Source organism: Azolla caroliniana, unplaced genomic scaffold (genome assembly GCF_043228905.1).
Source record: "Azolla caroliniana isolate FFs.n. ecotype wild unplaced genomic scaffold, voAzoCaro1.0.p SCAF_7, whole genome shotgun sequence".
Taxonomy (NCBI): domain Eukaryota; kingdom Viridiplantae; phylum Streptophyta; class Polypodiopsida; order Salviniales; family Salviniaceae; genus Azolla; species Azolla caroliniana.
This window is the reverse complement of record NW_028230442.1, coordinates 10,858,298-10,870,859: the sequence shown is the minus strand read 5'-3', so window position 1 is coordinate 10,870,859 and position 12,562 is coordinate 10,858,298. Positions and strand designations below refer to the sequence as shown.

The window sequence follows — 12,562 nt, the reverse complement described above, 5'->3', positions numbered from 1 at the left end:
TTCGAAAGTGCTCTGGCCCCCATTTATCCCTATAATTCTTAATCCTATTCTGGTTCCTAAAGTCCCCTTGCCCCCCTAGGTACATTTATTGTATATACCAAACACTTCACCCGAACTACACCTCCATACATACTAGTGATCCCCTACACCCACTTACACATGAAAATCCTACATGCATTGGTTATCTAATATTCACAAATTGATCTAGGCACAAATTCTAGATTTAAAATTCTAGTATATTTATCTATTTTCAATGGACTAGTGTCATGCAATTTGAAAGTGAGATATGTATCATTTGGCATACTAGGTTTGTCTTAATATAAGACTTTTATGAAGAAATATATTAAAGAGAAGTTATAATTCATATTTCGAGAAGTAATTTATTAAAATAGGGAGAAATCTGAATGAAACAAATTTGATTTGAGTAGCCTCGTGAAAGTATCGTTTCGTGCATGACTTCTCTACATTGCAAAAAGAATTCTGGTGTACCATCATTCCAAATTGAGATCATCATTACAGCAATAAATTATATGCCAAGAGAACTTGTACCCACGCCATCCACACATACATGCGATTTTTCTCTTTACAAGTTTGTCGTATTTTGGAACTTGGGGCCTTCTTGCAAGGCCTCCTCTTTCTTTTTGACAACCCATGCAACACACCACACATACATACATACATACATACATACATAGATCCCTCCAACACTTTTAGGCATGTGTCTGTATTAAATGCAGTGCTGCTGCTGCTACTACCCAAATTTAATGAGTCAATTTGAAATTTCATTGCTTCACTTTTTTGAGATGAGATAATGAGTGGATCTACATTTATTTTACTGGTTCTAAAGTAGAAGCACAGAAAAGCGGTGCAGGAAGCCAGCAAGTACCATGTGAGTGAATGAATAATCCTACCCTTAACTATGTCAATATATATTCGTTTGGTTTAATTTGCTAGATCATTATACCGACATATCAATCAATCAATCAATAGGAATGGCATGACTGTGGGCTAATAATATATATACACATATTATATTCCTTCCTTCAGCATGAGACGACTTAGGCCCATACACACTGAAATTTATATTAAATTAAATGTGGATTGTGTGCGGCTGCCTATGCCTGTAGGCTGTAGATATAGATGCATCACTTAACTTCCCTCCACATATTTAGTTGTGTTGTGGGTAATAATAGCAACATTACAGGCATCCTAATCTTTAAATTACCTTCCTCATGTCTCCATATTCCACTTGGAGCCATAGCTAGTAACTATGTACTACATGCATGATCATGATTCATGATCCCCCCCCTCCCCCCCATTCTTTCCCCTCCTCAACATCACAATCATGGTGCACTCACAGCACACCATCAGCAGCATCTGTCCCACCCACCCAGCACATATGCACATATGCACATGCACATGCCTTCCCAATGGAATGTCAATCTATTCTATAACGCATTTCTTTATTAATAAGAGTATTGAGCGAGTTGAGGAGATATTTATGAAAGCAAGTGATGATGGTCGTGTACTTGTACAACCCCCCCGCTCTCTCCCCAACTGGGGCCAAAGAGAAAGATGGAGAGTGTGTGTGTGGGTGGAGAGGGGAGTCTCATTCAATGAGGCTTATTCACGAAATGCTATCATTTCCTTTTGTTGTTGTATAAACGAGTTCATTTAATGCATTTGAGATGACGCCGGGGGGATGGACAGAGAATCCTGAGTCAAAAAGACAATAATTATAATAGGCTGGGCTGGGCATTGATGATGGGGGATGGATGGATGGATATCATCATGACCTACATTGCATATGTATATGTATGTACATAAATCCATACATGCAACTTGCAAGCATACATACATACATGCATACATATGTACATATACATACTTACATTATACATATATACATACATATAAATATACGTAGTACATACATACATACATACATACATACATACATACATACATACATACATAAAGAAGGACATGCATCATGACCATGCGGGTTAATACCATTTTTACATCGCCTATTGTCGCTCACTGTAGATGTGCGGTGTGACTACTGTAGCCAGAAAGTTAATGATGAGAACACAACGCCAACAAGGACAAAGGCAATGGAATGATTTAGAGTTTGAAGAGATGTAAGAAGCATATGTATGAATGCCAATTACATTGCAAGCTTACAAGGGGGGGGGGGGGAAATCCATCCAATTAACTCCAAAACCCTCCTCATCTAAAAGCGATGCTAAGGACCCCTCTCTACTACTAATGGGGGGGCCAGCCCCTAATAACACCATCACAGACTTATTATAAATTAAAGCCATCACGAAGATGAGATGAGAGACGACCATAAGGGAATAAATACGTGTGTGTACTTAATGCATACGTGTACCCAGAGAGAGAGTGAGTGAGAGAAAGAGAGAGAGAGGGATCTATCCATCCCCATATAATTACGAATAATATGGGGTGTGTGTGAAGTGAGAGAGAGACAGAGAGACAGAGAGAGAGAGAGAGAGAGGTGCTATTTAAAGAGGTGTAGGGAAAGGGGAGACGATCACGAATCAGTAGTATACATGAACATGAGTACTTGTATTAAAATTTATTGAGGTAGTATTAATTATGTGATGAAGTGAGATCTCCTAATTCTATTAAAATTATGCAGCAGACAGACACAGAGAGCGAGCAGTAGCAGCAGACATAATTGAAGATATTAAATAAAAGGATGGATCACGAGCGACAAACGATTAATGAACCACCAACATTGAAGTGGGATCGGATCAAAGCCGTGTTTAAAGTATAATTAACAGTAATTATATGGTGGCCTGATTGCGATGAAGAGTAGTAAGAAGCAAAAAACTCTATTGGATACTACCAGCTATAATAAGACCGGCATTACATCCAATTATAGTGTTAACAATAGTAGTTGCTCAAACTCAGACTCATGTGAAACCGATCATCATCATGAATTGCCGGGGGAATCATGCACTGATGATCATCATGACGATGGTCCACCACCGCATATTAAAGGTGCTACCGATGATCATCATCACAATGGTATTTGCACACCTAATAGCAATAGCTCAGAGAACAACAGCAATTTATCCGCCCGCCATTACCATCGGTCTAAGTCGCCTCGCCTCCGTTGGACGCCTGATCTCCACCATCTCTTCGTCCAAGTCGTTGATCTCCTCGGAGGTGAACAAAGTAAGAGAAAGGGGAGGTGCCCTTGCATCGCTAAATTAGTCCCCAATCCAGCATTAATTAGTCCCTAATTCAGCACATTCCTTTCAACATCATTCTCAAATTATAATGAGTTATACTCCTTGATGAAATGCTAGAATATTCATTTAGTCTTTCGCAGGTACTACTGAATATCAAGAAGATTGTTTGCGTTCTTGACTAATTGCCATAATTGCTTTTGATTAATTTATCATCAACTTCCCTTCAATTAATTAATAGCCCGTATCACTAGAGCTCTTAACTACTTGTCAATGATTGTTCTTGGTTTCGATTGCCAATAGCTATATTATCTATGCCCATCAATTATTAAATTCTCCATTTCTTCTCACTTCTAATATTAATAACTCCTCACATCTATCACTTATTAATATTTTTAACTTATTTCATATCAATTCTCAAATCCTCCACTTGCTACGATTTCAAATTAAACTTTTGCTGAAAATTTCGATACAGGACGACCTTATTTAGTCTCTCAAAATTAGTAATATATCTACTAATGGACGATCTTCAATCCAATTGGCTTAAAAATCTTTTAAGTATTGACCTTGAGCACCTAGAATATGCCATGAATATCACCTAAGTAGTAAAAATCTGGGGCCAACACTCCATTATAAAGCAATCACCTATATTCATATGTTTCAATCTGTGAATGCAACAATATCAAACTAGTAAACTACATTGACGCAACTACTTGCTCTCAAGTTAACTTAAATCAAAACCTTTCTGCCTGGCTATATTGGCTGTTATGTAATACTGAAATACTAGTCAACCCATTACGTCGTGCTGAAATTGAGACAATTTACACCATATTTAAAATTCTACTTACATCTCCCAATTATCTAACATAATCTGTCTACATATTTGTGACGGATTTAATGTTCCTATGCTTTTATACTGACATATAATGTAATGCAGAGGCCACCCCCAAACTTGTATTGCGCCTCATGAACGTTGAAGGTCTCACAATTTCTCATATTAAGAGCCACTTGCAGGTAATATTATATCTGATCTCTAGTCTAGATCTAGCTTCAGTTAATACCTTAGAAAGAAGGTTGTGATTGAATCAAAATTTTATTGGTGGTCTTGGTCCTAGTTAAATGAAACATTATATTGGTAACATTTCAGTTGATTAATAATTGTTTCATACATACACTAAAAACATAATCTTACTTCTCGTTCACATAAACCCAAGAATAATGGATTATGGAGCTTGGTCTCCCTTTCTAACTACTTGCTGCAATGCACTTGATTCCTGCAGATGTATAGAAGTGTCAAATATGACGAGATCAATGCGATTGGCTGTAGCAACACAAGTACGCTCTTAATCACCCGTTCTAACTAACACTAAACGCGTGGACAATTAAAAGTATATATGTATATAAATCTCGGGAAATTACGAATCTTCTCTCTCTCTCTCTCTCTCTCTGTCATATATCTGTATCATATAAAGCTGTGTTGCTATATACATATATATGCTGGCATGCCTCAGTGAGAGACACCTGATTTGATTTAATTGGTAGGATTAATTCCCGCCAAGCTGAGTCTCTTGCTTGGAAGGATGGCACCATCATACTCGTAGACTCTGTCGATTTAGATGTTAATCTGCATTCTCTGTCTCTCTAGATATATTTATGTATCTGTACTTAATATATGGTTGCAAGAGTACGAAAGAGAACTATAGAACTAGGCCACCCATGATTTATGATTTCTTTAGACAATGTCTTCGCAATCGATATGTATTCTCCGATTAGGAAGATGATGATAATGATGAGAGAGAGAGAGATGTAGCTTTCCTGTCCAGATTATGTACTAAAATAAATACGTCAGTATCCAATATTCCGCATGGCCGTGATCACGTGACTTCCTCTAATTAATGTTCATACGGGTATGCAGAGAGAGTAATGGGCTATCTGATCACGTGTCATACTAATGGACGACTACTACGTATCACTAATTCGGCCTGCTACACAATGCTCCACGGCCTACTCATTCAATTCATTCAGCACACTCACACAGACACACACATATACCCCAGTAGGGGTACTGTTTAGGCCTTTTATTCCTATATGCTCTCTATTAAATGAGCTATATAAGGTAGGAGTTATAAGATTAAGTAAGATTCTTCTGTAACGTGTGCTGTCATTCCCCTTCCGAATTATTAGCTTTAATAATAATGATAATATTCAGTGCATGGGGAGAGAAACCTTTGATGCAACTTATAGTTAATGCAAACATATGGTGATATAAGCTGCCTCCAAGTCGAGTAAAGTCCTTCTCGGCCAGCATAGCTGCCGCAAAATATTTACTATGAATAAGCTGATTGTTTCTTGCTTCTGAGTCAGCTATAAAATGATTAGTAGGTACAGTCTTGTGATAATAAGGACGCCATAAACCCACATATCAAAATATAGCTTATTACCCTGTCGGAAAAGAGTCAGATTCAAACACAACAGTCTACATTTTTTTTAGTACTGATGATCAACTAAAGTTAGAAGGGCGGCACAAAGTAATATGTTTTAAAAGAGGTCAAACAAAATATTCATGGTTTTTATGGCAAATAATTCTTGGTGATCATAAAACGAATGTAGGCTCATATTATAAACTGTTATTATCATATGTGAACTGTCCCATAAGGCTTTAGCCAGATCAATGAAGTGATTGAAATCATGGTGGTAGTAATATACATGAGTACTGGGGAAACTAAAACCCACTGATTATGCCTTGAGCTTTATCGACAACCTTAGAGTACAGAGTACTAAATATTTTCCGATTGCTGGAACTAAACACAAGCTGAAGTAACTAGTGCACGTTTAGACAATAACCACGTATAATGTGACGAACATATTTTGAAATCATGAGGACCTGGATGATTCCAGCGCTGAGCTGAACAATCCGAGTAAGGCAATTTATTCTGTGGGCTGGCTTGGCTTGGCTGGCTCAATAGGAGAATTGACCCCTTCTATTGGGCTTAGAGATGGGTGGGTGCCTAGAAAATCAAAAGAATGTCCCTGAATCTCAGAGAGGATTCAAAACGAAACCATAAGTTAAACAACAACATCGGCTGTGATCTCCATATTTACTAAATTTTGCGCTGTGTTGTCAGTCAGCTCTGAAATTTATTATGCTGGGAACTATGCAATTAAAAGTCTATTTGGTGTCGTGGTGATATTATTATGCAGTAGTGTATAGCAGCGATCATCATGAACACGGGGAACCAGGCATTATGATGAGTGGGAGCCATCATCCTGATGATCACGCGGTGAGGATGAAGTGGAGCAGTAGTAGCTGTTACCCCCCTCTCCCCAACTTATACTTCCATGGGCATGGCCGTGATCAAGGAAGTCCGTGTTTCTATCTCCCACAGAGACTAAGGTAAGCAACAGCAACAGCATCATCATTATCCATTCTCAGCAATGTATAGCTGGGTTTTTTTATTACGCTGGTGGATCTACATATCCTTCATGACTTTGGGGTTTCCAGATTGAGGGCAGAAAGCCCTGCAACTCCCTCATGGGCTGATAATATAATAGCCGCTGCCGCCGCCGCCGCTGCTCCGACACCGCCACCGTCGTCTTCACAACTATTGTGTTGTTGTGACCATGATGACCATATAACAACTACTGCTGACGGCCATCACCATCACCATCACCATAACCATCACCATCAGCAGGAGCAAAGGTCTGTCGCCAAACAAGCAGCAGCAGCAGCAGGACGACACGAGGAGGAGGAGGAGCCATCAAATAATTCTTCATGTCACACGAGGTTGATCAACCAGCAGCAGCACCATACTAATGTGCATGCAGCAGCAGCGGCAGCGCTGCATGATGACGCAGCCACCAATAATTACTATAAGAAGCCATTCATTCAGAATCTGAAAGAGCAGCTAGCTCCTCAATATAATCGTGACATCTTTCCTCCTCATCCTACGACCACTCCCTCCACCTCCGCCCTCATCAATTTCATAAAGGTCGCGCATGATCAACGTGTTAACACGAGTACTCGTACAACACAACTGAAGGTATAATATGCCCCCCCCCTCATAGCGCTGACATAGTGTTGTAGTATATACATTGATGCCTTTCTATCTAAAACATCAGTTGGTAAATGAATGAATGAATGAATGGTTCAAAAGTGAGAGGATCTCAGCATTTAATCAATTAGCGTTTTTATGACAAGTCCTCTATTGATCAGATTATATAATATCATAGAGTAGTAGATGAGTTTCAGAGGGCCGCATAATCACATCCTCATTGTGAAAATACATAATATGTATACTGTCATTATATCCTCATGTAATCAATATATATCATATACATTGCAATTCAAAAGCTACGGTTCATAATTATAGTAACTGTTAAAGATCATGCAGCATAACATACATACATATATTTTATGGAGAGAGACAGAAAGAGAGAGAGAGAGAGAGAGAGAGAGAGAGAGAGAGAGAGAGAATGTTATGTTAGTTTACAACTGCTACATATTCTTTCATACGATGAACACACACACACACACACAGAACATTATGTATGTATGTAGGATGACGATGGAGAGAGGACAATACACGATGAACGGATGAGGCACAGGCATCCAACAAGGTGTAAGGTCCAAGGGCCCAGCAATGCTCATTTTGGTGATGGCTTATACCATCATCATCATCATCATCTTCATCACTCTGATGACAGACAATATATTAACGCAAACTCGCCCTCCGATGATGCAAGTTTGTTTATAGCCAATGCTCATGATCTAGCTTCCCATCATCATAGTCACGATTTCGTAGACAGTACCCTCAAATTATCCTCTAATTCCAAGTCTAGCAGCTATGCAGCTCCAAGCAGCACTCAAGTCTCTCTCGAGCTTACCATGTCCATCGGTTCAACAGGTTGATTGGATATTATATATAAGAAAAATTATATGTGGCTTACAGCAAAATTCCTAATCTATGTTGCAATGTATTGCTCTCTCTCTCTCTCTCTCTCTCTCTCTCTCTCTCTCTCTCTCTTTCTCTTTGTAATCTTACGATGCGCTTGCTTTTTTAATGTGAGATGATAATTGAAACTCTCACATTGATGACATCCAGCTATCTACCACACCGTTAAAAAGACATAGATGGATCTAATATATATATATATGTATACATATCACTGGCGGAGGAAGATCGTTCAAGTCATGTTGTTGCTGCTAAATAGTAGACCAATCCTCCACCTCTCAAGTTAGATTTCCAATAAATACCTGATTAATTAATAATCACACGCAGGAGATGCTCCCAGTTCAAATGTGCCAAACCCCGCCTTCTGAACCGATCATTCAAAAATTTGTATTGTTTGACAAGATGTAATTAGAAGACTTCCATTTAGCTAGGCTTGGTTGGAGATATGCGTTTGTAATTATATAGTCTTAGGATTGAGCAGATCTATTAGTTGGTAATTAAATGGTATATGTATCAACTGAATCTTTGTTATCTACTCGTTTTCTCTTCTTGAACGTAATCCAATCCTGTGTATGCGTGTATGCCTCTTTCTAACCCTGAGATCCCTGCAACAAATATTCGGAGACTGTTGTGTTAAACTTGATGAATCATGAGACCGAAAGGACAAAATGAGCAATGTAGAAGAAACATGTGGTCAAAGTAAGTGGCCTACAGTCGTACGTTGTAGGAGGAAGAATTGGATTGTTGGTTTGCAAAACAGAGGCTTCAGTCCAATCAAACAATTAGCTTAATTATATGCTCCTACAAATAATAATTACCTTAGGATGAAGACAAGGTTAACGAGTTTTGGCAAGTTGATCAATATATTCCACAAATATTCCTTTGATGGCACATACTAATTGCGTGATGATTGTTTGCTTATTCTTGATAATCCTGACTTTGAAATCCTTATCATCGTAAACCCTCACATTACATTGTCAATCATCCAAAGGAATGCAAAAGACGTTAGCAAATACAATGACATAATCGAAACATTCTTGGTAAATGTTTAGCACAAATGTTACAGGCATCAGAAACTTTTACAAAGGCAGAAGAATCATGTGCAAAGACATTCGTATAGATAGATCAATCGAAATAGGGCAGGACATCCTAAGTCTTCGACCATAGTGTATAAATCTTGATTGAGTGAGTCTATTTCTTTTTCTTTCGTGTGGGGTTGACCTATTTGTCATGGATTTGTGTTTTATGTCCTCAAAACTTATAGTCCCGAGTTCCCACTATTTTTAGCGTCAACGTAGAAAGAAGGCTCAGAATCTTAATGTGCTACTTTACCTGAATATTGATTGTTACATGTTAATTTATTGGTTGAATAAAAACATGATGTTTTTCTTAAGATAGTTGATTCAAGTTGTGGGGACGGTTATAGCTGGTAAGTTAGTTATGTTGTGGGAGCAGGAGACCCAATCCCCTCGAGTATTAGGGTCATGCATGTGCCTATCATTCATAACAATCACCAACATTCCCCCAATGGCAGGCAGGCATCTGGTAATAAAAGCATTCACACACAGAGATTTGAAACTGAGTGAAAAGTCTAGTGAAAAATTGGCTGGCTTTAATGTATACCTTCCTTTGAAACGGAAGCATGCACCAGCTAAATGGGGAATATATATGCATAGTAAAATTAACCATCTATCTCTTTCGATGCCCTTGTAGTTAAATGTAAGCAAGTAACACGTCCGAGTTAGAAAGTCCGCTGCCTGGTTAGAACTTTCAAACCTAGAGAAAAAGGTTGATGTGACTGTAGTAGGATTGGGTTAATAATGGAACCTTCGAACAAGACAGGAGGGTCATTTAATGATACCCAAGAAAAGGCAAATCATTAATTGGTCAACATTTTATTCGTTCCAACAAGACGGAACCGTGTCATGGTTGTGTATATATGTACATACATATTCCATTCCTCCTCTAAATTGCCATCATACACATACATGCATACATATTAAATAGAAAACATAGGGCCCGGTTGAATGTGAATGCACTACTCCTCCTACTGCTATTTATTATTACCGGATGCATACATACAAACAGTCATAGCCGATGTAGTAGTAGTTACTAGTAATAGTAGCAGCACTCCCTCTCGTTGTGTGTATGGTATTATTAATAATTAGATAGTACTCTAGAACCTGCCTCTTCCTTTTTCCAAATTGGCTTTCTTTCTTTTCTTTTCTTTCTGGGTGTGTGAGTGTGTGTTCTTAGTCAGCCCGTCTATCAGGCCGGGCGCCACTCATTCATTTACTTTATGACGTACTACTACTACTACTAGTATGTATGTAGTATATATGTATGTATGTATCTGTTCCGCCTCATTTGTAAGTTTATTAAGAAAATTATATTCTTTTCTCCACCTCTTCTAAAGACACTCAAGTACTCACGCAGCCAATCACCGAGTCCCTCTCCTCTCTCCGCTCTCTTCATTCATTCATTCACGTTCACCCCTCTACTTTAGATCATCTCTCTCTCTCTCTCTCTCTCTCTCTCTCTCTCTCTCTCTCTCTCTCTCTCTGTGTTTGTGTGTGTCATTGGAATGTGGAATATTATTTATCCAAGCATACCGTTCTCTCATTAAAGTGTATGTATGTAGTAGTAGACACGCACTTATTATCTCATCATATCTTCTCCCTAGTCCATACCAACAAACACACATGCCTTCACAGGATGGATTAGGAGGGTTCTTGGGCATGAGTCGTTGTGGCTCACGAAGGAATAATATATCACCACCATCAACCTGTCTCATCCGCCCGCACATTCACATTTAAAATTGTCTTTCCACATGAGCTAGAGGATCTACCGACATTCTTAAATTTCCAAAACTTGAAGCGATATTTTTATGTTCAGTGAGTGAGCGAGGGAGCCATCCATATATTCTTCTTCTTCTTCTTCTTCTTCTTCTTCTTCTTCTTCTTCTTCTTCCCCATCAAACCAACCTCAAGGGATACCCACGTGTCCTTGCTTTTTGCAGTAGATTGTGAAAATGAATTCTAAGTAACTACTGGTTTCTACCTTTTGCTCCTTTTGAGTCATTATCATCATTATGAATAGATGGGTCTTACTTGCTTGTCCCATCGATCAGCTTCCAGTAATCATCATAATTCCATTATTCTTGCATTACAATTAGAGAAACTCCTCTCCAACTTTATATTGAAGCGGCTGCTTTTTGTTCCCTTGTAATGAATGAACGAGTAAAATATAAGACCCAGCGCGCATCATTGTGTTTTCTGAGTTTGCTCTTACACCACCCAACCCACATCACCATGGCTTGTTTTATAGGGCGTAAATGAGGGGAGCCAGACGTCTTTAGGGAATTCCATCAAGTTGCATCCTCAAATAAAAGAAAGGTACATCCATATAATATAGATAGATAGATAGATAGATAGATAGGATATATGGAAGGGATGAGGAGGAGGGAAAGGTTTGAGATGTAGAGGGTACTTACTAGTAGTGGTGGTGTTGTAATTAGATAATGGACAAGGAAATACGAGCAAAGGAATGATCGCACCGTCTCATATAATATATACAATAATGTAGTAGTAGTAGTAGTACATGCATGAAAGTGGGCTCTATGACTTTGGTATCTACCAAGAGCATTAAATCGTGTAGAAAAGTTTCCCGAGAAAAGGAAATGCGAGTCATCATATCATTTCATTGTAATGAATTATAAATTATGGAAGGAAAAGCAAGAGCGCCACCTTTTCTGCCGCCATCATGTGTTGGCCCTGGCCCTGGCCCTTCCCCTTCCCCTTCCCCTTCCCTACCAGCCAACCACTTCATCAACTCTACTGCCTCATTCTTTAAACTCAACGTTTTTCTAAATTAAGGGGCTTGTGATGAAGGCAGAATTTCCTGGGATATCGTACTCCATAAAACAACCTACAATTTTGAGCGGCTCTCTTGGCTTATGTTGACGGAATGAAAAGATGGATAAACACTCTTTCTTTTTCCATGTGAACCTATCATTGACATATATATATATATAAAGGAGGTAGAAACTTTCATTGCAATAAAGATTCAATAACGTTCGGTTTCTATGTCCAATATGATTCTTGAATATACGAGCAAACCACCCAATAGAACTATGAAAGGTATAGAAGTGTGAGAGTGTAACGAGTGTAGTGTTTTAAGCTTGAATATTAAGGAGCAATGATCAAAGAAAGACAAGATGACATGATTTAGCGTGGAAAAACCCTCAATGAGGGAAACACACCCTACCTCTATACACTAGAGTGAAGTATTTTTGAAGTTGATGAGATTGGGGAGATTTAGTTGTGATGGCATTTTGCTAACAAAATTTAGTGTATATCATGAAATTTGGTTTAAGATGGCATTTTAATAGCA

General features: G+C 38.6%; 1 protein-coding gene across 1 annotated transcript; it reads left to right on the top strand.

The window, feature by feature from the left end:
- Positions 1-2,465: 2,465 nt before the first annotated feature.
- LOC147861956 (uncharacterized) lies at positions 2,466-8,207 on the top strand. The gene is made up of 6 exons (XM_087321966.1): positions 2,466-3,204; positions 4,156-4,232; positions 4,499-4,553; positions 6,420-6,612; positions 6,721-7,258; positions 7,777-8,207. Exons 1-6 carry the CDS (start codon positions 2,832-2,834, stop codon positions 8,125-8,127), a joined length of 1,587 nt encoding a protein of 528 aa, XP_087178092.1. The 5' UTR covers positions 2,466-2,831; the 3' UTR covers positions 8,128-8,207.
- The last annotated feature ends 4,355 nt before the right edge of the window (positions 8,208-12,562 follow it).

Bases quoted from the DNA above. Each gene is read 5' to 3' on its own strand.
- LOC147861956 (XM_087321966.1), top strand. From the start codon at position 2,832: ATGAAGAGTAGTAAGAAGCAAAAAACTCTATTGGATACTACCAGCTAT. The intron at 4,233-4,498 runs GTAATATTATAT...TGATTCCTGCAG, and splicing joins ATATTAAGAGCCACTTGCAG to ATGTATAGAAGTGTCAAATA. The intron at 4,554-6,419 runs GTACGCTCTTAA...ATTATTATGCAG, and splicing joins GATTGGCTGTAGCAACACAA to TAGTGTATAGCAGCGATCAT.